We start from the raw sequence: 23,775 nt of genomic DNA, 5'->3' as shown, positions 1-23,775 counted from the left end.
TGGACAGATGGTGTAAAAAAAAAAAAAAATTTGCTTGGCTTTTGAAAGCTGGTGAAGACTTGTTTTGCATGTTTGTTTCTCACAACACAATTTCAGGTGGTGCAAGGTCACATCCCTGAAGAACAGAGAGGAGGAGAGCTGGTAAATCCTGTCATTGGCTCCATCGCCAGTATAGAGGCAGAGTTCTCTGAGCAAGAAGGCTGAAGTATGAGGAGAAAAGGTGCTGCAGTAAGCAAAACTGAGGAAGAACGCTTGGATTGGAAATTAAAGGGTTTTTTTAATATATTTTATTAAGCCTAATATACCTTATTTAACCAACACTCAGAAAATAAGAGACACACGTGGCTCAAAATACCAGGTTCTGTCTTTCATTTTAGAAAGGGCAGGAAAATCAATGGTGTAGGGTTTTTGCAAAGCTGCTGTAGACTCTTCAATCTGTCTGGAGAGGCAAGAGGAAAAAGGTGGTATAGAGAGAGAGGAAGAGTTTTATGTTTGCAGAGTTTTATCTACAAATGGAGGCAAACGGCCGCATCTGTCTCTGGGTTTGGAACGGGGGAAGTAGCTGGTGAGGGTTTCAGAATAAAGACTGGCTGGGTACTTGTAATTAATTTGGGAAATAAATCCTCCTCTGAAATAGGGAGTATGGAGTAGCTAAGAGAAAGCAAAATAATAGCATAGGAATGTGCTGCAGTCTTGTCTCTTGGCTGGTAGTTTTCCAGTTTCCGCTGTGCGGCACAGAGAGGTGAGTCATGTCTTGTGCTTGTTGAAAGGGGCAGGAAGAAGTTGGCTGACAGAGAGACAGCCCAGACACAGATTTTCGAGAGAATTGCTGAATAGACTTAATGAAAAGAAACAGGGAACAACAGGAGGTTAGGGAAGGTGATGTCTGAGCACGGTACGTAGGCTGCTGTGAGAGGCAGTTTGCTCATCTGACACAGCTAACTGGTGAAATGTGCTCTCAAAGGCGAGGCAACAGTAAATCTAGTGGGGGAAATGGCTTCTTGCCACTTGTCCCGAAGTGTTGCCCTGGGTGGGAAAGGCATCTTTCTCCCAAAAGCCAACAAATGGTAACAGAAAAATGTACTTACTCAAACCGTTTCAAAAGGACCGCCCTCCTCTGTGGAGGAATGGAGTGAATATACAACGTATATGTGGAAGATAAACAAACTGTGTGCTCTAATGATTTATATTTATTTCCAGGTAAGTGTATAATTTGACCAATAAATCCTACTTGGATATAGCCAAACTTAAAAATCAATGGCCAAAACATATGCAAAAAATTTTTACCTGTTAGCGTAGCTACTAACACACTTCTGCTGTTCTGGATGATGCGGGTCCCTGAGCAGTTGCAACAGTGCTTTCCCTTGCTGTGTCAGTCTCAGCTTTACAGCATTTTATGTATGTATGTACATGTGTGTATCTATCTAAATGCACTTATATAATATGGAGTTAGTCATTCCTGTACCTCAAACTTGAAAAAATTTGCTCATATTTTCCCAGCAATTTTATGATAAATCAGGAGTAAATTGTTTTGAGTCCCTGTTCAGTGTTCTGAGAAGACAACTTTGTTTAAAGTACTCTTTATGCTTGGAGATGGATGTTTCAGATGTTACTGCTGGCCTGTTTTTTTTTCCCTCCCCCCATTTTCCGTTTTCTGTTTGTTTAATGTGCCCTTCCCCCAGACATCTGTGTGAATATACATATATGTGGCAGCGTATCCACTCAAATGTGCACATACACAAACACACGTGTAGATCTACCCAGTGAAGGGCAGCGTGATTGTGGATTGTGGCTGGACAATTCTGGCTATGAGCTTCAGATTCCTGAAGGAAAAATACTTCTGCCACCTTCCAGCTTTCAGCTGAAAACAGTCAAACCGCAGGCTTAGGGGTAGCTGCAGGCACGACACGGTAGGATGTAACTTGCAAGTGCATACCCTTGTAAGTTGGGGTTTTGTTTTCGGTTTGAGTGCTGTGATGGAGAAAGCCATAAAAGGCACGGATTTATGCGCATAGCCATCTTTAAAGTACTCTTCAAGCAGATACACCAAATGGGACAATGGTAAGAATGTGTTTCTGGTGAGGGTCTCCCCTCCAAGTGCAGGTTGTCTTTTCCCTCTTCTGGAGCAGAAAGCAGTAGGTTCAGCACATCCTTTGCTGCAATGAACCCTTCTGATGCTACTGAAGGCAAGAAAGGATCCAGATTTTTAAAGCAAAGATTACTGTTGAAGACTTTGAACAAGGATGAATGACTTGAGCTCCTTGTTCTATCATGTGTTATGTGTAATGTTTATCGTGCGTTTGATCTCTCTGCCTTAGTTTCCAACTGCAAAAAAGGTCTAATATCACTACATTATTATTTTTTTTTTTGTCTCCTGTTGAAAACTCTTTATATTGTCTTGGGGCTCACCAGTTTGGGACTGGTACCAACCTGACTTGAACACCGTACATAGTGGAAGGTGTGTGGTTTTTCTCCCCTCCCCAGAACTCTGTCATACCTACATTCCTCAAGAAAGCAGAGCCTAAGATTTCTTTGCTTATGTTCAGTCTGTATTGTTTGTAGTAGTCTTTTGTAAGGATTTGTTAACCGAGTTACTTACTAAATCATATGAACTAATTGTCTCTTAATATAATCTTCTAAATCTGTCAGTTTTGGAGGATTTGAAGCAGTATTTGAGAGACCGAGGACTCCTGACAATGAAATCTTGGCCCCCTTGACTTGAATGGAGCTAATATTCATCCCGTACTACATTATTAATTTTTGAATTATATGGTTTCCATAGAATACCATCTTTTTTTTAATCTGAGTTCTTCAGAGATTAAGTAATCAGTCGTCTTTTCTCAGCCCTAAATTGAGAGTCTAGTAATTCAGCTACCTAAATAGACTTTGAAAAATTAGTTCCTTTTCTTTGACAGTCAAGCTTTAGTAAATAATAAAGATTATGGTAGACAATTCTTATCACAACAGTAAAGGATTACTGCTTTTGTATTTCTCGCTTTAAAAAATTAAAACACCTTAATCTTTTAAAAACAATTTGGGTTTGGATAAACAAATTGCATTGAAGCTGACAAGATGTTTGCCAAGTTCCAGGAGATGCAATTTGGAACGTCTCAGATATTAAACCTGGAAAGCCTGTGTTCCTAATAGAAACAGGGACTTAATATTAGCTCTTTCAGTTCTGCTCTAGCCTATAATGTATAAAGTGCATATTTTTGTCTTTCTCATAAAACCCAGGAGGCTGCTGCTGGGTTTCTGTACTGTCTCAAGGGTTCAAGATGAGAAATGAACTCCTGGCTTACTTGCTCCTGTCCCCTGAGAACAGAGGCCACAATAATAAATAGTCATATATATATTCCATAGTCACTGTAATACTTAAGAACTTATATATTCTCTGACAGAATGTGTCTGTGATCCTACTTGTATCCATATGTCTTTGTGCTAGCATGGCTGTATGAGTTTAGCATTTGGGGTGCTTTGCTTTTTATCTTCTGAAGTACTTAAAATAGTACTTGAAATACAGCAAGCATATTGTCTTATGGTCCTGCTACTAAACTATCCAGACTTAAACTCTGCTCTCAACCTGCTTAGTGACTACAAGAGTCTTTCTCTCTTGATCTTCATACTTCCTTACTCTGTTGACAACATTTCAGCATGTTAGGGTCTAATTGTTCATGGGTGCACAAATTACTAGATCACAGACAATAAACCCCTAATAAGCCTCTGGTGTTTTTCAGATTGATGAAGTTTCCAATAATAGCAAATTTTTTTTGTTGTTCTCTGAGTGCATGACCTTATTTTTCATAGCAGTGAATTTCACCATAATTGTGTTACCTGATTTCAGAAGTCACCGTCTTTTTAAATGCTGTCTAAATATCTCTGTATTTATCATAATTCCTAGTTTTCTATCATAGTTAATTCCTTTAATAGTTTTTGTCAGGATCATTACTGATAATATTAAATATCCAACCAAAGCTCTTGGGTTCAAAACGACTAACTGCTGAGAAGATAGGATAACTGGAAAGCTCAAAATCTAAGGATGGCAAATTTGGCAGTTCTTTAAGGTCCTCTATTATCAAGCTAGGAACCTTGTCTGTACTTAGCTTCATTTAACTCATGATTGCACTATCCAACAAGAATCAATAATAATTTTTTTCCCTCTGGCTTTAAGATTTTAAAATTTATTAAAAGCACACCACCCGTGCAGAACTTTTTAATAGGTAAGTGTTATTCTTCTATATTCAACTTTGACTGTAGGTCCAGTATCCCAGGAAGTCTTTAATTTTTTAATTATACTTCCCCCACATTACACAGATCCAGTCTGCTTTACCAGGATGTCCCTGTTTATTTCTTTGTTGTCTGTCATCTTGCTATAAATATAATTCCATTTGTGACTATAATGTCATCACATTTGTATTCTTTTTATTGCTGTTTTTACATCTTGCACTGTCCTCTCTGTTTGGACATGGCTGTTAATATATCCTCATTAATATATTTTTATAGTCTCACAAATTAAATGTAGGGGTGTTTTTTGAGCCCTGTGTGCTCTTTAATATTTAATTTTCTTTCAGTAGTTTCAGACGTATTCCCTCAAGGCCAGCACTGAAAGTGTTATCTTGAAAGAATCACCTAAGAAAGGTTCATTAAAATAAGAATACTTTTCAATGTAAAAAAATACTTTTACATTTACTGACTGTTTTTTTTTACCGTAAGTCTTTTTTCTGTCTGTTCCTCTTCAGAAGCTACATCCTACTTTAATTTGCACTGTGCTTCTGTCACCTATGTACAAATATTACTTTATCCAGCAGTAACTTTACAATGACACATAAGCGAAGAAATTTTTTTTTTCTTTCTTATTTCTTTTCTGCCTCAAGGCCATGTTTCTTGTCCTAGCTTGCTGACCTCTTCCTTATGTGCTCTCTGACAAGAGGCCAATCAATTTGTCCCTCATGCAATTCAACAGTTCCTGGGATTGTGTGAATCTCCAATCTTCTCAAATTTATTTTTGCTTCATCTGGTTTGTTACTTCCTACCTCCCCTGTCCCCTTTCCCCTCTCTCTCCTTCACTTATGTTTTTTAATCTTCTGTACGTTGTCCTCATCACCCATAGGTGTCACCCCTTGGATTTTATCGTTCTCTGTGCTTGTGGGACTCATGTGGTCTCTTTTTTTTGCTTGTCCGTTTGCTGTATGCAGCGTTTATGTTTCTCTGTGCAGCTATCTTGCCCTGTTACCAACTCTTCTCTTGCTATATTTGATCACTCCTCTGTCTTGTCTTTTTGCTCATATGCTCCAGTTCTTTCTGTGTGCAGGTATTTACAACTCATATAATGTCAAATTAATATTTTCTCTTCCTTGCTGGGTTTACTCTTTAAAAAATTTCTGCATTTCTCACATGTCTGGCGATGCATTTCTAGTCATTAGTTCTTCTCTTCCACAATTGCTATCAGACGATAGTGTTATGTTCCCATCAGGTAACCACTTAAGGATGTGTCTTTATTCATTTTTTTCAGCTAGTAATGCTTATTCTCACATTCATTCGAGTGTCCTGTAAAAACAGATGTAATCCTGATACAAAAATACAGTCCGTTCCGATATTACGTCTTTTTCCTCCTCTCTTTATCATTACATTTAACTCTCTCAAACTTCCCATTTTGACACCTTCTGCTTATTGACTTTCCAAGGCACTGTCTTTTTAAAATTTTACCTAGGTAAATTTTTTTTTTTTTTAAGTTTTGCAGTTAAGCTCCTCAACAGCCATAGCCAAAGACGCCTGCAATGTGCTCTCAAATACATGGCCTTTGTCATACTCAGAAGTTCAGTGTGCCTAAGTAGGTTCTGCAAATTGGGAAATTTGACCACAACACAGAGTTTACGAACAAAGCTATCATCAACTAATAGACTTGTTGGTTGCTGTTGGTTCCTGTTTCCATCTCCCATATATTTTGCCTCAAGAAGGATGTCATATTGTTACACGTGTTGCTTTCACTTTTATCTTCAGAAAAATAAATTAACCTTTGATGGATGCTTTCATACATTAGTCCGAAATCTGAATTCATTTTCATTGGATATACATTGAAACAATTTTTATTTTCTAGTCAGAGTTTGTCGCAAACGCAACTGTTAAATTAAAAACTGTATTCAACCCATAATATTTGGGGACTGTTGGGTTTTTTCCTCCCTCAGCTGGTCACTAGAGGCTTAAAACATAGATTCATGGTCGTCTATATTAATCATTCTGCATAAACGATATATTATATAGTGTACTTTATTTTTGGTCAGTGAGGTGTAGGCTACTTTAATTAGACATAATGGAAGTTTCCCTTGTGAGTCCTCTCGTACCTGCATGAATGGAATGATAGAAATCAGTGCCAAGGATAGTATATCACAAGTCAAACAGGCTCAGATTTTAAAATTAAAAACCTATTAGTTTCACTATTTTTTTTCCTCTGGTTTTGTATGGAAGCTCAGGTACATGGAAATTCTAAATCAAATCTGTGTTTTGTCTAAATTCTACCTCAGAAACAATGAGAAGAAAATTACGGTAGTTCAAATGCTCAAAATGATTTGGTTCCAAGAACAGAATCAAGGCATAATCTGTAACGAATGCTGGTTTCCCTGGAGTCAGAAGATAAGCTGTTGCTCCAGACAATGTAGAAAGGTTCATTCTCAAAAACCCATTTGCCTATAACTCTGCAAACATTGTGTGCGCTTGTGTTAGATGAAGCGGAAATCGTTTCAAAGGATGCAATACATATTTTTGAATTAATAACTTTGCCATGCTCTTCTGAATAACTGTATGCAAGCATTTAGGAAAAGTAAGTATGTTTTCCGGTCAAATCTGCTCATGCCCCATTACTGTAATATATATTTTTGATATCATTCTTCCTGCCAAAGATAAAGATGATTAAGACAGGCAGTAATGAGAGCGCCACGGGGGCTCCAGTGCATCTCTGCAAGCTTTGAGAAAGTCCGGGTGCAAAACATCACAGGTTTTGACCCAAGAGGTGAATATTGGAACACCTGCTTATTCGTGCCTGCTTCCCGCTGGCGTGTGCCCTGTATTTACGCTGTGCTGGGCGACTGCTGCCTTTGCCTGCCCTCGTTAACCTGTAAGGCTTTGCATAGTCCGTAAGAGCGTGGACATACAACGGGAGAGTTAGCCCTTCTATTACCACCATTACTGCTTTCCAAGGGTTTCTTTCCTCCTAGAGCAGCCTGAAAGAGTTACCACTTGGCAAGTACGCAGAAGCCAAGTATCCTCATGCAGTATAAAGAAACGCAAATATTCTTTCCTCTTGGCAAAGCTCATCAGGAAGAGCCTTGTGGTTTCAGATAGTTAAGGTGATCTTTAAGGTGTTCTTTACTGCTCACACAGCCTGTGGCACTGTTTGTGCATGTAAAATGCACTATGACTGACAAGAAGGTCCTCTGACCTGTAAGGATTTTTCTTTATTTATGTATTTATTTTGCAATTTAAAGTAAGAGTGCTGTAGGCAGAAAAGGACTGGTTTGGAAGTGATTATGTTTGAGGCTGAGGCAAGACTAGTGTCATCTTCTTTCCTTTAAAAACAGACAGGATTTTTAAGGAATTTAAGAGAAGAGATTGCATGTATGTAAACAGATGAGAAGATGGATAATAGACAGGGTAATCTTTGATGTGGATATACCTTTCCAAATTCATATTTAAAAACCCATAACCTATGTAAAATAACAGCCTTGCAGTGTGATTGGCAACTTTGTGCCAGTGGCAATGAATCAGTGTTAAAACCGTAAGTTCAAGAAAATTGAAGTGGTCTCTTCACCCTGTAGCTGGTTCCTCCAGTTCAGAGTTTGTGATACATGATTCTAGAAGCTTCAACTATCATGCTGTCAAGACAAAGCATACTTCTTTTAAAAGAGGAAATAGGAATGTGTGTTTTCACTGTTTGGTGTTGTATGCATTTTAGAAAGCCAAGAAGTTTGCTTCTTTCTTCAATGATATAGTTACCATCTGCTGTTTATATCTACAGAAAGATCAAACTCTGGAAAACTCTGCGCAGACTCTATGAAGTTGTATTGAACTTCCAGTGCAAGCTGAAGCCAGAGCTTAGGCTGTTGTTTCTGGGTTGAGCTGAGAAAGCACAGTCTGCGAGTCTGGTGCTATATACTGAAACATCTTATACCCTGACTGCGGAATGGCTGCTCATTATGAGAATAGAGAGCAATCATGCGTGCTGAAAATAGGTGTCTCTACCCAGGGTCTATGCCTGAAGAGGCATTTTCAACCTTCATACCTATATCTAGTCAACCCCTCGTAGGCATTCCAAACAGAACAGAAAACTTAAATTGCGAAATTGTCTCAGTGGTGATTTTGCCTCTTGATGGGAGGCAGCAGGAGAACCAAAGCAAACCAACAAAAAAAAAAAAAAAAGAAAAAAAAAAGAAGCTCCAAAAGCTGGCCAGTTCTGATTAATTCTAGTTTGATTTATGGAGTTTGGCTCTTTCTGGAGTACAGTTCTTAAAGCATTGCAAAATTGTCTCTAAAAAGCTGAGACTTTTTAATAGAATATAGATGTACAAACCTGTTACCTTCAAAAAGAAATCAATGTCTTAGCAAAATATAGTTATTCTTTTCAAAGATTTCATTGGGTCTTCAAAGTCAACTCAGTGTGTGGCTTTGGTAAAATTTTAAGTATAAGATTTCTGAGAGGTTATGTTCTGTAGTTAACATTAGATTTATGTCTTTACAGAAATGTTGCTTTCTGACAGCTGTGCAATTGTCTGGTGTCACCACTGTGCCACGTAGTTAAATGGTTAACAGTTACCGCGTCTATAAATAGTACGTGACATTTGAGCTTTGAAAAGTAAATTCTTACTGAACGGTTTTGGAATAGTTCCATATACAGTACTTCATGCATCATTCAGTGGAATATGCATTAAATGGAATAGCGACAGATATTTACTATAATAAGCACTACCTATAAAATGGGAATAAGATTAAACAGAAATCCCAAGGCATTACATTGAAATGATTAAGGCTAAAACAATTAGTAATGTCACATATATTACAGTACTTACTCCAGAACATTAGAGCCATGTAGCCAGGAGAAGTTGCAGTGTATAGTTCCTCTTCTCCCACTCTTCCTTATAATTTTCTTCATCTCCAATGTTTCTCTTGATTGACATTAAAACTTTATGTAGGTTTTCTTCAATGTAGTTTTTTTCCTGATCACCTGTGACCTAAGTAACAGGCAGCTAGTGCAGGACAAACTTTAAAATATATTTTATTTCAGTTTGGGTTATTATCAGATCATATTATGCAAAACGTCATGTCATGTAGACCTTCTGATTAACATTCATCAACTATAGGGGTTGTGTGCTAAAAGCTGGTGAAGGTTTGGGCCATATTCACCTCTTTTTGCATGAAATGTCTTATTAGCAACTGAAAATGAAATTCAGTTGTTAACAGGATTTGGGAATTTGCTCTGGGATGTATTTTTGTTCCCCCCCCCCCCCCTTTTTCTCCCCCTCCTTTTCTTTTTCTCTCCTCTTTGTCTTTCCCGCCTTCCCCTTTTTCCTTTATGAGGTTGAGTTGTGTAGCTTGTGAAGGAACTGAGACAGAGGTCAAAAAAGGACCATCTCACACTGTTTGGACAGAGACCATAAATAAAATATTACAGAGTATGTGCAGAACAAGAACGCTGGATAGCTATCCCAGACTAGTGACCAGACGTTTTGAGTAGGAGAGTATGAAGATCTATATGACTGATTTGGCTGATCTTTTGTGGGAGATTCAAGGTGAATATGCCAGGTTTATACTACTGGAGAAGCCCAGAACGGTTAAAATATCATCCAATCTCATGATAGCCTTTCAATAATTACTTGAGCTTCATCAGTAGCACTGAGGGAAGAATAGCTTTTCTAAGCAATGCAGTTCTGCAGAAAAGCAACATGGAAATACCAGGCTTCATGTTTTAATGTAACAGTGCGTGATAACTTGAAAAAACATTCCACTGAGTGAGGCTTTTTAGTAATATATTTATAAGGTGCAGACCCAGAATGAAGTAATACACACAGCGAATTATCAAGAAATGTGGATGTTAAAAGCACGTTATGCTTGTGGTTCATTAATCCCTTGTACAAAGCTAATATGTACCGAGATTCAGAATTGACAGCTTCCGTTGTGAGTGTAGGGAAATTAACTGTATCGCTGACACGAGGCAGCGATCGCTGGCAGATGGGGACTCAGGGAGCCTGCTGGTTTTTAAGTGTGTACATGCCTATTTCTAGAAAAATGTTCAGAAAAAGGAAGGATATAGAATTTCTGGCAAAACCTTTTTTATTAGAAGTACAAATTCTGCATGGAGGATGATATTCAGTAAGAAAGGGTGAAGTTCAGTGGATTTTCTGATCTGAAAAAGTATGTCATGGAACCTCTTTAATTCCCATTTTACCGTTTAGAGAAGGAAGAATTTAATGTTTCACTATGAGATTACATTTAGAAATTTTAATTAACCCGTACGAAATGAGTAATCTGACAGTCTTGATTCAGTTTACTGCAACTGAGGTTTTTTTGTCTTCAAGATTCTTAGTCCAAAATGTTTTAATTTTATGGCTTTTCATTGAGAGTTGGGATGTTGTACTGTGGCCTGGAGAATTTTGTTCTAGTCCCTGTACTAATGGTATAATTACCAATTAAGCTTTAGAAACAATATCAGTTTGGAGTATTCTTTAGTACACTGAAAGTATTACAAGGTGATTCTTTACAAATTATTTTTGTAAATACTTTATTGTGGCTAGTAATGCTTATTTTATTTATTTACTTTCAATCTATAAAAATTCTAGGATTTACGCTCCTCTGGAGATACTGAGACAAGAGGTATTTATTTAAAATACAAAGGAAAAGAAAGTTCTAATGAAGTGCAAGAATCTCAATGACTGCTACAGAGAAATTGTTTTTCTGTGAAGTTCTCTTACCAATACAAGTTGCTCCTGGATGTGAACTGCACTATTTTAATTGAAGAAGTTTCTAAATATAAATTGGGTATCTAGGGGATATAGACTGAACCCATCTGCTCTACCAGAATTGACTTTTTCATATCTCCTATCCTATTTGTATCCAAGACTTACACAGAGCTTCTCAGATAAATAGGTGCACTTTGATACTATCCAGTTAATTACAAGTCAGATGTGTTGCACTGGAAACTTGGTCCGTATCTCTTCTTTGGGATCTAAACCAGTTCCCTGATTCCTAGGACATTTTCTTGGTCATTTAAATCAAGAACAAAACCATTTTAAAAAATGTAAGTTCATGTCCTGCATGTCAGCAGCTGGAGCTAAGTTTGGCTCAGGCTTACAAAATGCTATAAAGAAGTCAGTGAATTCCCTCCCCCCATCCCCCCCACCATTGCTGTTTTACTAAAATAAATTTCAAAATGGTTCTGAAGAAATTTGGGGGGTGGGGGGGAGAAAAGACCTACTAGTAGTTAAATAATTTCTCCAAGGATGTGAAGGGAAAAAAAAAAAACCTGCCTTTGGAAGCAGGTCTCTGGCTACAACCTTGCTTGGGGCAAAAGAGCTGCAAACACTTTTTTTTTGAAACCTGTCCAGTGGCAAACGTAAAGTACGCAGGTAATGAAGTGTAAGGGCTGAGAATGATCCCTTATGAAAGATTTGCAAAGAGCTGAGATTTAGACATGATTACTTCCCCAAGCCCTTCTTTACTTACACCTTCATTATGAATCATGAAAAAGAAGAAAAAAAGAAAAAAGAAGTTTATCTGTCGTCGTCTTGTTTGCTTTAGAAATATAAAGGGAAAGATGACAAATGACCTCAGAAAAAACAGAGATTTGTGATATTTGCCTGTAATGAAGGCATATCTTTTTTTTTTTTTACTTGTTTCATAGTAGTAAAGCTGACCTTGAGTATTTCCTAACTTCATCCCCCACTGTCCTGGTCTCCAAAAAGAATTCAGGCAGGCTCGCCCTTCTGACGCTCGCTGGCGAGCTTGTGCCGTGCCTGGTTTTCCGCTGCCAGTGTCCTGGGGGCTGGCCGTTGGCAGTCTGTCTGCCTGGCAGGGGTCTGCCCTGGGGTCGCGAGCTGGGGTTGCTGCACAGGAGGAGCTTCATAACGGCACCTGGTTCCTGGAGCTGTGGTCTTGAGATGGTGGGGCGTATCTGCTGGTGCCTCCACACGGCACTCGCCGCTTGCAGGCCTGTCTGCTCTCTGCTGCCCGCTGTGATTAGTCGTCGGCTGGCAACAACTTCGGGTTTGTGTTCTTTCGATATCTCTTAGGACACTCTTTCCAAATTATTTTCTGTCAACTCCCCTGTTTACATTTTTTTTTCTGGAAAGCTATCATGCTCTTTATCCTCACCATTAAGATAAAGGATGTGCAAGTAACACCCTTTACTACTTTGATACCCCTCCTAGCAAAACACTCTGGTAGCTCTTTTATATCATGGATTTGAGGGTGGCAAAAATGTAGACCTTGTTTCCAAACATGTAGACCCAACAGGACCATCTGTGTTTGCCAGCTGCAAGACATTTCCTTCTAGGATCCCAGGGTTGGTTATGGGGTTTCCAGACATTCCTACTGCCCGTTCCCCTGGGTCCACAGTAAGGAGACAACAGGTTTGTAGCTATAACACAGATGCATGGAAGTGTAAACTCGTCAGCACATCCTGCTGTCACTGGAACAGTCTGCCCGAGTCTGTTTGAACGCCCACCAGCATCTCTCTAACTTGTGTCCAGCCACTCATCCCCACGTTTGCGTTTCGCTGTGAATGTGAAGGTGCTGACCCTGGCAAAGCGGGCATTGCGGAGAAGAGCCTTCCCCATTGCTAGCCAGCCATTTATATGCTTGGAAATGTGTTCTGTTTCAGATTTTTCGAGAAGGTCAGGAAAGGATTGTTTCCGTTCTTTGGTGGTTTTTTTCCCTGCAGGATTGCTTTATTTCTGAACATAGAAGTATTTATTGCTTACTTTCCTAACTTCTCTTTTTAATCCTGCAACTGCCATTAGATAAAATAATGAACTGAGTTATTTATTCATAAAGGCAATGTAAATATTTGTTCTTCGCTGTATTCAATAAAATAATGTTGTCATGGTCTATTGGCAGTAAATTATTTTAAGTAATACATTTAAAAGTAAACAAAGCCATATACATGAAAATAGCTTTGATAATTTTTCATGAAGTATCTTATTCTTTTCTTTTATCATTGTTGGTATGGGATTTGAAATCTTAATGCTCGTATTTTGATTTCCAGTGTCTCCCCATTTCATTTCTATTGCAAGTGCTTTCTACTAAGAAATTATACACAGTTTTCTGCGTTTGCTGCTCGCCTTCCCCTCTTCCCAGTCTGGCCTGATTCTCATAATATCATTTATATGTTGTCATTAACAGTGGTCCACTGAGTGAATTATAATTACCTTGTTTGGGTTCTGCATTTTAACATTTGGCTGTTGAAATGTCGTTGGGGAGGAAGAAGGACACAGTCTCAAAACCTCCTCTTTTTTCCAAATTTGTAGAAGCTATTTGCTAGTCTAAAATAAAATAAAATAAAGGAATGATGGATCGTCTTTAATTTCCAGTGTGCTGTTTATCTCAAAAACAGATTTTCTATTTGATAGAAATGTTGTGAGGCATTACTCCCAAGTGTCAACTAGATCCTATGTACACATAGAGTATAGAAAGAACTAGGATATTTTGCACCTATATTAATGATTTTTCCGCAAAAAAATACCAATAACATTTTTTAGGACATGAATCCTGCCCCAATAGATGGCAGAGTTTTTCCTCAGCCACAGTGGTCACACAAATTCCTAGCCTACTTTCTTTAAAATATAGGGTGCATTTATGAAACAGGCTGTAATAGATATTTCAGGTTGTTTCACTGACAATTTTTTTTCTTTTTTGAACAGAAGGAGGCACAGGCTTAAACAAATGGCAAGGTCTTGAACAGCTTAAATAATTAAAAACAGGTGACCATAATGTCACAAGTGCTGATACTTTTTCTTCTTTAAAGAAAAAAACTTGAATGAGCCTCCAGCAGTACACCGCCAATGCGACACTGCTATCAGGAGGCTGAAACCTCTGATACGTCTTTCAATAGTTCATTTTAGGATTCTTCAGGACAGCAAGTCTGTACATACGGTGCAAAACAGGAAGCACAAAATGCAAGAAGTTTCTGCTTCCTCTAAGCATGTCTGGGTTTGGAATAATGCTTCATACAATGTGTTGCAGCTCTAAACAGAAGATATTTATAGGTATTTAAACTTGCCTACCTACGGTCACATTTCTAAATACATTTCAAGCTTTCAGAGCGCAGAGCCACTGAGTTCTGTAGGAGGTACCGAATGGTCTCGCACTCCGATGACTAAAGATAAACTCTTAGCAACCTAAATTTAGGCACCTCATTTTAAAAACTTTGGCCCAGATATGTGAACCCAGAAGAATGAGTTACAATAATTCATTTCAAATTCCCTGGCTCTTGCGGCTCCCCAGACTTAGCATTTATTCGTACAAATTGCTCACGTTTGCAGATAAATCACAGAATGTAGCCAATGCAGTAACTCTGCACCTGAGCGTTGTTTAGTTCTGCTTTGCTAATGTTGGCAGCAGTTTGCTTTTCCTCTATATGTTACAGCACCTGGCTGTTTTGGCTTTGTCTGGATATGTTAGAGGGGTGGATAGGGAGAAAATCTGCAAGTTTTTGTCCTTAGTTTCATTACTGCTACCTTTCCCAATAGCTGCGATTCCTCAGTCAGGTGGTCGTTTAATTTTCCTGCCGGCTTAAAATAGACGCAAAGGAGACAATTACCAAGGGAGACAATTTTTCACTGTATGCTTAGGAGAGGATTATCTTGTCAGAAGTGTTGTCGCTAGTGGTTCTCATCTGCTTTGACACCAGGGATAGTTAATTTCCCATAATGCTGTTTATGAGGATGATGAGAAATACTGTGCCCTGTCTGTCTTGATTTTTCTCTTTTGGCTGCTTTGTGGTTTCTCTTTTGGGATTTTTGTCTCCTTAAAGGAGTACTTCACCCTGTGGACATGAGAAGGAGATTGAGGTATGTGTGTTGCCCATAAGTTTCTCTTAGGTTTGTGTAGGCTGCACAAATGAATTAAGTTTTAAAACACAGTTACTTAGGCAAGTAATTTATGCCTTTTTAAAAAAAAAAACAGAATAAACTAAAAGTAATGTTAAAAATGTTTGTGTTGGCTACTTAGCCAGTTTTTTGTTTGCTTTTTGCTAGGATCAGGTAACAGTACTCCCTTTGCCTATACTTAAGGATGGATATCTTGTCATTTCACTGCAGCCTTGTAAATCGGCGGCGTTTATTCTAAGCCAGTCATCTGTAGTCAGTGTCATGAGAGAAGGTGATTCATCCCATCTGATGCTAAATATCTAAGAGGCTTATTATGCAAATGTGTTCTGGAGAGGAAGGGGGTTGATGATGTTCCTGCCCAGCCCAGTGCCGCAGTCTATAGAGCCTCTCTGTACCGGTGCAGTTGTTTTTGCGGCCACACACAATGAACAGGGTGCAGAAATTATCCAGGTTAAAAAACAGTAACTGGAAGTATTTTTTCATCTGTATTTGTTTTTTTAACCCAGTTCATTTCAGTGATTCATATGGCCATTTATAACACAGTGATAAGAATACCTGTTCAATAAATGGGGTCATATTGGCACAGAAGAAGTGGTTGAAAGGCAGGGGCATTTAAAAGCCTGTGTAATGAACTGCCTCCTGAAATACATGTGTGTGCTGGGACTGTCCTGTTTTATTAGGTGAGATGAATCCACAATAGTTGTTTAACCATGTGTTAAGCAGGACATTAGCAATATCATTACCACTGTAGTGTACACCTCTTGATGCTTGATATTGCTTTATTAGACTATAAAGTATCTTGAAGTGAGCTTATCTATGTCGAACAAAGGGGGCAGTTAGAAACTTCTGTGTATATTGCCAAATCCTTCCACTGAGGTCCTCAGTACTAGTAGTGCTGTTTGTGCTAGCAGTCTTTCCCAATTTTAGCCCCGATATAACCCCCATGAGGGTTATATGTGTATGGATAGACATGCTGTCCAATGAGATGGGCTATTTCTTTATAATATGTAGTGGTTATCCAAGTCCACACCAGGAAGCCAGAAAAAGTGTCCATGCACATCGTAACTTTCTCTTGGATCTTAAGTAAATATGAAGAGAGGATGATCCATATGAACTTCACTTGAGTGTCTGAGAGTGGTGTTTTTCATTAAATAGGTTAGCTAACAGTTAAACTGTCAGAGTTGTAAAGAGGCAGAGGCAGTATATTTTAGGAGGCATATTGAAAATTTGAAACCCAGCCTACTAGTATGCATTAGATCTATCACATGGAACTTAAATCTCATGAACTGCATGTTCTTTGTGCTGCTGTTCATCATAGGATCCCTTATCACGTTCATGTACCACCCTGCTCCAACATGCTTTTGTGCTACATCTAGGGAATATCTTCATAGTACAGGGTACTTTGGTTTAGATAGTGAAGTCAGAGACATGTGACTACCACCAATAAGATACTGTTCCATGAAGCAGCAGCAGAAGAGATGAAAAGAACTATACTGCAACAATGAAAATAGCCATGAAAGCAATCAAAATGAACTTTATAGTACCTTTTATGTAAGTTCTTTCTGGAATATGTTACACATGATTTATTTATTTTTATTGTTATATTTCTTTTTATTTTTGTAGGCTGTGGAAACCAACCTTGCATCAAAGGATAGTCACTGGGTCTATGTAAATGAGGTAAGAAAGTCAAGAGAGACAACATAGCTTGGTACATTGACTCATCATTGTCTTTTGTTTCATATGTTTTGACACACCAAACTGAGCACATGCTTAGCATTTTTGCTTTTTCAGTGGTACAAGATGCAAACTCTGTGGTGTTACTGCTTGTCTGTCTCAGTTGAATTGGCGTAGGTTGAATACCAAAGGTCAAAATAAAGTTTCCGGTATACCTCATAGCAGCTGGGAGACTTTATTTTTACCTTCATGATGACCCTACTTCATTAGCTATTCAGGAAGCAGAGAATATCTCAAAAGAAACCTCAAGTACATGCGCCTCTATCTGCCAGAATCTCACCCTTCACTGCTATGAAAGCCTGCACTCAGACACCAGGAGAGGAAGGAGCGCTGAGCCTAGTTGCAGGCTTAGCTCATTCGAATGTGCATTTACATGATACACAGGTTTTCTCTAGTGCAGAATTGTGTTGGTGTTTTGGCCAAGATCCAGGATAGCGTAGATTTGAAATGTGGTATTTCCTCTCTGCAGCAAATGGTATTTCATCCTGCTACTATGATTATTTATTTTACCTTAGTACCATGATGCCCTAATGGGAATCAGTGCAGACTTGTGTTTAAAAAGCAATGGAAAGCTTGAAATGTTTTACCATGTATAATAATTTATAAATTACTGATTGTTCAGGATAAATTGCACTATTTTATATATTTCTGGTTTTAATAATGATTCATTAAATGATAGTAAAATATCTAAGTTAAAAAGAACAGTTTTCACTGCTTTATTTTTTATTATAAATGCATAGCCTCTAATTTAATAACCAATTCCTTTGTTAATTTCTCATTCCTTTCTTTACACCTAGCTAATAATTTTGCATGGGCTACTTGTAATAGTAGCTGTAAATTGTATTGCGTGGCATTAGAAAGGCTCTGTAATTAAATAGGGGTTAGGGAAAGCGAGTGAAATCTCTGCTTATAAAGGCTTTATAAATTCTTTCTAGTCCTTGTTACATTTAAGTACCTCCTGATTCGTCAACTGCAGTAATGACCCACTACAAAATATCAGCAAGATGCCCAGAGAGCCAGTGTTTATATTCACATAAAGATAATACAGTGCATGTTTCCCTAAACATTTATAGAGAGGGAGTGTCTGTGAATTTGTTATTGCTGCTGTTATTGTTCAGATGTTAAAACTCACTTCATGAAGCCTGAATCTGTAATATCACAAATAAAAACCTTCAGCACTCATGCACAAACGTGTATACATACATGAACACATCACACATGTCAATTCTGCTTTTATTTTGGGAGCTTTTATTTTTTGTCTTTTATTGCTAGAGACTGGGTAGGGAAGCTATGATAGCAAAAATCTAAGTATAACTTTTTGTGAAAAATATTAGTGCACATACTATATTTCAATGCAATTAAATTCAAGCAGACAATTACAGGAACTTTTCAAATTCATGAAACTTTGGAGAACACTTTGCAGGCAGGCAGAGGAGGAAATGTCTTGATTATCCTTTTTTTAATAGAAAAGTGTTGGTCTTTGTGTCCTTAACGGTACTTTGAAAAGAAGATACGTTAAGCATCTACACGGATGCATCTGTACAAAGATGGAGGTTCCTTAGGGCTGGCTTGCTTATTTGATAGCATGCATATCCGCATGCTAGCAAGAGGACAGCCTGATTATGCTTTCCATGTATGTAATTCCAGTTGGTATTGGTGAGAAGTGCATGGGTACTTGATGGAAAATATGTTATTCCTTGATGGGATGTTGATTGGTGCTGTGATTTGCAGAATTGAGTCAATTTTTAAATTCCAGCAGTCAAATAATCTCTTTTTGATGTAATTCCACATGAGTAGCAAGCCAGATGTAGTACATTCTGTAAATGGACCAAATGCGTAACCAGTCCTTTTTTTCTGCAGATTGAGGATCCTACACGTTTCTGTTCACTCTATGGTCTGTGTTACCTGATGGCCCCATTGCAAGGCAAGAGAGGTATAGGGCTAACTGACCTGAAGGGATAGTAGTAGGAAGAGAACACAGTGACAATTATTTCCATTGACATTCCTTGTATGAAGAGCGTTGGGTCGTAAACAGGCTCTTTAAGCCTTTCTCATTTCAGCAAACCATTTAGGGGCCTGGTACAGGTTAGATTACTGAGGTCTTGAGCACCTTCTCACAATCTGCCCTGTCTTCCACATGTCGTCAAGCCAATGAGGATCTGAACCTTGGACTTACCTTGCTATAGTAAGAATGACTATATAGGATGGTATTATTTCAGTAAGAGATTTTATTATTGTCTTACTTGAATTAAATCTACTTTACTCTCTCTGTATTGACAATGCAATAAACATCTGGGTTTGGGTGTTTTGGGTTTTTTTTCTTGTGCTTCTGTCCCATAGAACAGGATAGGAGTTAAGCTTTGCAGTTTGAACATATTTTATCACTTTAATTTTGTTAGGTTAGCGACACCACCAAGCTTGTGATAAGCTAACTTAAAACTGTCTGTCTGGTAAGCTTATTACACAGCAAATGAACAAATGTGGAACATAAGAGTTGGTCTCAAATTATAGAGCTGTACTGTCAAGATTCTGCATATGCTAGTTTCCAATAACCCAAGTCTCTGTGCTATCTGTTCAGTTTGGATGCCATTGGTGGTGCAAAAGGACTCAGTCATCTTTAAAAAAAGGCTAGTGAATTGGGAGTTGGATTCATTGTATAGGGTTGGAAGGCTGAAACGTTACATGGCAAATCTTTCAGGATAAGAGGATACACAGGGATGGGTCTTTGCAGGCAATATCATGCCCTCATATGTCCTCTTTGAAGCCAAAGTCATAAAAACCTTACTGTTTTAAAAATATGTATTTGTAAGTATGTCTACTTTTGTCATTTCAGACATTTTATGTTTCAAACTTGCGGAGCTGTCAAAAGTAGTGGAGATTTGATGGGAAAAAAAGACATGTATTTCTAACCACCCTCACCCTTTTAGATTTATAGTTCATCATCTTCCCTTTTATTCATCTAGAATTACTAAATCATCCCTTGCATTCATTTAGGTGGCAAATCTACCTGAATTCTGGGTTAAACATGCCAAGTAGCTTTTTAAAAGCAAGAATATTTGTGAATTCTGTATAAATCCTTGCAAAAGCAAACAGCTCTTCAGAACAGAGACTAGCTGTTGCCATGCTTAGCTTTGTCTCCAGAATAGCCCAAATCATTTTATTGCCACTGACTGTATTGGGAGTTGTCAATGACCAGCAATTTTGACCCCAAATAAGAGTTGCTAGAACGTATCTAGTGTTCTGCTTGTACCTTTGCTGTTTATGCCTTTAAGTGCTGATGAAGTGACCTACCAGGTTTGATAGATGTGTGCTATTTCTTCTCATGGCATGACTGGCACACTTGTAGCTGCTCCCCTTTTTGGGGTGTTTACTTCCTGTCTTTTTTCCTGTTTTTCTTTACTTTTATTTTTCTCTTACATTTCTTTCTTTTTGGTGTCTGACACCAAGCATCTCTTCGGCTCCTCCTGACGTTTTTCATTCTCTTTCTCTTTTTCTGCCTGTTCAGAGAAAATGCTGTGCATTGCCTGGGGCATATGTCTGTGGGAGAGGTAGAAGAGCAGTACTTGAAACTGAATTTGTATGTGGTTGTACTAGGAGCAATGCTCTAGGAGTCTGTGTCTGCTTTTTTATTAGCAGCAGCAGTAGGTCTGGGGGTATAAATAGCTCTAGAAACCATATTTCCCTTTCTGTGGGACATTTCATGGTTTTGAAATTTTCTCCATTCCAAGAGGAAAGATAAAAGAAATTGTTCTGCAAAACTGGAAATCAGACCAAAAAAAAATCAAATTAAGCACAGTGTTTTATTCACTCATATCAATATATTTAATTCTAATTCCAAGTTTCTAAACATTCATTATTTTTGCATGTAAATCAGTGAAGTACACAAAGCAATCAACTACTCTTCATGGAAATGGAATGGGTACTATTTTGACTGGTAACTCAAATGAGTTGTTTTACCATTATCACGTCCTTCCTTTAATTTCTTTTTCAACAAACTTTCATCACTATTCAGCAGTTTAATTGAAAGTTGTAAGACATGGTAGGACAAAGCATAAGGCTACTCGTTGAGATAGGTGATAATTTTTCTGAAGGACAGGTAGGGATGAAGAGAGGATAACAGAGTGTTGCATGTCCAAACCATAAGCACTTGCCCTGAAGTTAAGGAGAGGTAAGGGTCAAACTTGTTGAATAGCTGCATCAAAATACACAAAAGACATATACTGAGAAAGACCTGGTTTTGAAATTGCATTTTTGACAGAAATGCTCCAAAGACAAAATATTGAGATAATGGAGGATTTTCTTTTCCCTGGCAGTTGAAAAAGTAATGTTGGGACACAGATGAGGCTTCAAAATTTCCTGTGATTGACAGTGTTACCCCTACACGTTTAAAAAGTTAAGGCAGCCGTCAGTTCAGATTTCATTATGGCTACGGAAGTCAGAAGATAATTGGTGTGAAAGTGATCATGAGATGGTAGCATGCCCTGTTTGAAGAAGAGGAAGAAGTGAGAAAAGGAGAATAGGTATCAATAGAAAGATTGTCCAACTTCACAAGTTTAGGGAACTAGTAGTGCTTTTGGAAAGATAATATGATGAGTAAAGGATGGCAAAAGAACGGTGGAGTTCTGTGGAAATGAAGGCATAATAAGGTATCATTATGGTTCCAATGGGTTTTCTTTACAGGTCTTGAAATCACAGAGGAATTCTAAAGAAAAAGAGGTGAAAATAAGGGCTAAGGAGGAGTGTAAAGGTGTAAAAAAAAATTATTAAAAAATGAGGTTGAGGTATAAAATTACTCATACCAAGGGTCATAAAAAGCAACACGAAAAGTTTAGATACAGCAAACGATAAAGGAAAGTGTAAGGTGATTACTTAATGAAAAAGTGAGGTTTTAATGTTTATACTGACTTTTTTGATGCATGGCTTTATAGAAATTATTAGTTGTAATCAGACTGTTAAAAACATATTAAACTAGTAAGTTAAAAACATAAACTAGTAGTTCTAGTTTATTTAGATAAATCTGAGGCACTCTGCCAGATGAGATTCAATGTAGAGAAGTGCCGAGTACCTCGGGTGTGGCTACAAAATGAGGTATAGCTGGTGAGCATCTGCAGGAGCAACTGAGAATCCTTGTGGAACAAACAGAGTATCAATCAATAATGTTGTGGTCTTGCAAAACAAGCTTGACATCAAGTTGGCCTTGTTGGAACAGTATTGCAAATTTTGGGCAAGACACTTTAAAAGAAAATAAGAGAAACCAGAACAATTTTGAAAATCCAGAGGAGAGCACCTAGTATAATGAAAGGTCAGTAAAATATACCCCATGTTGAAAGGTTGAAAGAATCAGGTTTGTCTCCTATGAAACTCAGAAGATGGAGCAAGGGTATCGCAGTAGAAGAATATAATTAAAAGAAGATTATGGTCACATGTTCACTCTGGAAACATAAAGGAAATTCAATTTAATCTTCTGCAGTAAAAATTAGATTGAGTATTGGGAAATGGTTTATGATCTAAATATGATAACGAATAGGAACAACTTCCTTGGTTACTTTCTTCGATCTCATCATCTCTCTGCCTTCACTGGTTCTGCTATTGGTTTTTTTTATTCTTTCTTGCTCAGCATCCTACTCACATTATGTAAGTCTGCTAAGTATTTTCACATCTCAGTTTGGAAAGACAAGTGCAACTGTATTATGAACACCACTGAATATTTTCTGATGTGCACCTTCTTTTCTCGGTCTTTCCATATATGTTTTTTCAATATGGGTATGGCAGTGACAGTTTATACAAATAGTCACTGCATATATGACTGGATTGAATCATTTATTCAATACTTTTGCTGACAAACATTAAATTTATGGGAACTGTGACTCATATTTGATTTCCAATCAGCGTGGAACTCCATCCTTCTCTGTCTACTACTGAGCAAGCTAGAGTGATTGCGTTTGATTAGATTCTGTCAGCCAAATCCACCCTTGGGGTAGTCCCGGTGATTTGACCTAGCATCATATTTCTTGATATCTTGAAATGGAGGACTATATTGTAATTGTATGTAGTTTTTATAGAAAGATGCCTAGTAATGAATTACTGACACTTTCAGTGCTTTAAAAATAGATTTAATTATAAGGTGTAAAAATAAGTCTGAAAACTAAAGGTTAGAGCTTCTACTTGACTACAGTTTTCATTTGCTGCTTTTCCATTGAATTGATTCTCATTGATTCAGATTAACCCTCATCAGATCAGATACAAAGGGGTATTTATTATTAACACAAAATAACTTATTACCCTGATTTTTTAGTCTGAGAGTTACAATACTCTGTACCATATAGAATAACAAATGCTGAATTTCAAACAATATTCACTCCTAAATTCTCAAACTGGAACCGTGGGAATAGTGGGGATAACTAGTTTAATAGTGGGGATAACTAGTTTAATTTCCTTAAATTAGTTCCTTACTGTTTAAATGATCAGGTACTCTGTGGGAAAGGAATGTACTGTGGGTGGAAGAAAATCCTCCTCCTGAGTCAAGTACCAATCCATGTGGGTTTTTGTCACGGCACGACACTGAAAGAAGGGAGGAGTTCTTTCTAATAAAGCAAAACTTTAGTATTTTGCAAAACAAGAGTCATGCATTCTTCCATTTTATTTTCCTGTGAATTAGTGTAAAGTTTCCAGAATTAAGCTTTGTAAAGGAAGGAGGAGTCATACTCTTGATTGTTCTGGTAGATGCAGTAGCACGGTTCCCAATGTTTGTGTGTGTGTTCACGGGGACTGCACAGTGGCTGCTTGTACTTCTGTATTGCACAATTCAACATATAGTTTAATGCTATGCAGAGTAGCTTGACTCTAATGTTGAATAGGGGCTCATTTCTTTATCACTAAGAAAACCTTGTGCTATTATTTGTCCTATTTAAAAACGAACAAACAAAAAAATCAACCAAACAACCTATGCTGC

At 37.9% G+C, this 23,775-nt stretch overlaps 1 protein-coding gene across 1 annotated transcript in view; it reads left to right on the top strand.

The window, feature by feature from the left end:
• The window catches only part of GRID1 (glutamate ionotropic receptor delta type subunit 1), a gene marked incomplete at its 5' end in the record, with an annotated part of 552,836 nt that overhangs the window by 408,088 nt on the left and 120,973 nt on the right, over positions 1-23,775 (top strand). The window contains one exon of the mRNA XM_082002351.1: positions 16,713-16,766. Within this exon, the coding sequence (XP_081858477.1) occupies positions 16,713-16,766 (54 nt within the window). The remainder of the gene's footprint in view (positions 1-16,712; positions 16,767-23,775) is intronic.

This window comes from Phaethon aethereus (assembly GCF_964289735.1).
Source record: "Phaethon aethereus genome assembly, chromosome: 7".
NCBI classification, from domain to species: domain Eukaryota; kingdom Metazoa; phylum Chordata; class Aves; order Phaethontiformes; family Phaethontidae; genus Phaethon; species Phaethon aethereus.
Note: the sequence above shows the minus strand (reverse complement) of the source record. Positions and strands in the feature narration are given on the sequence as shown.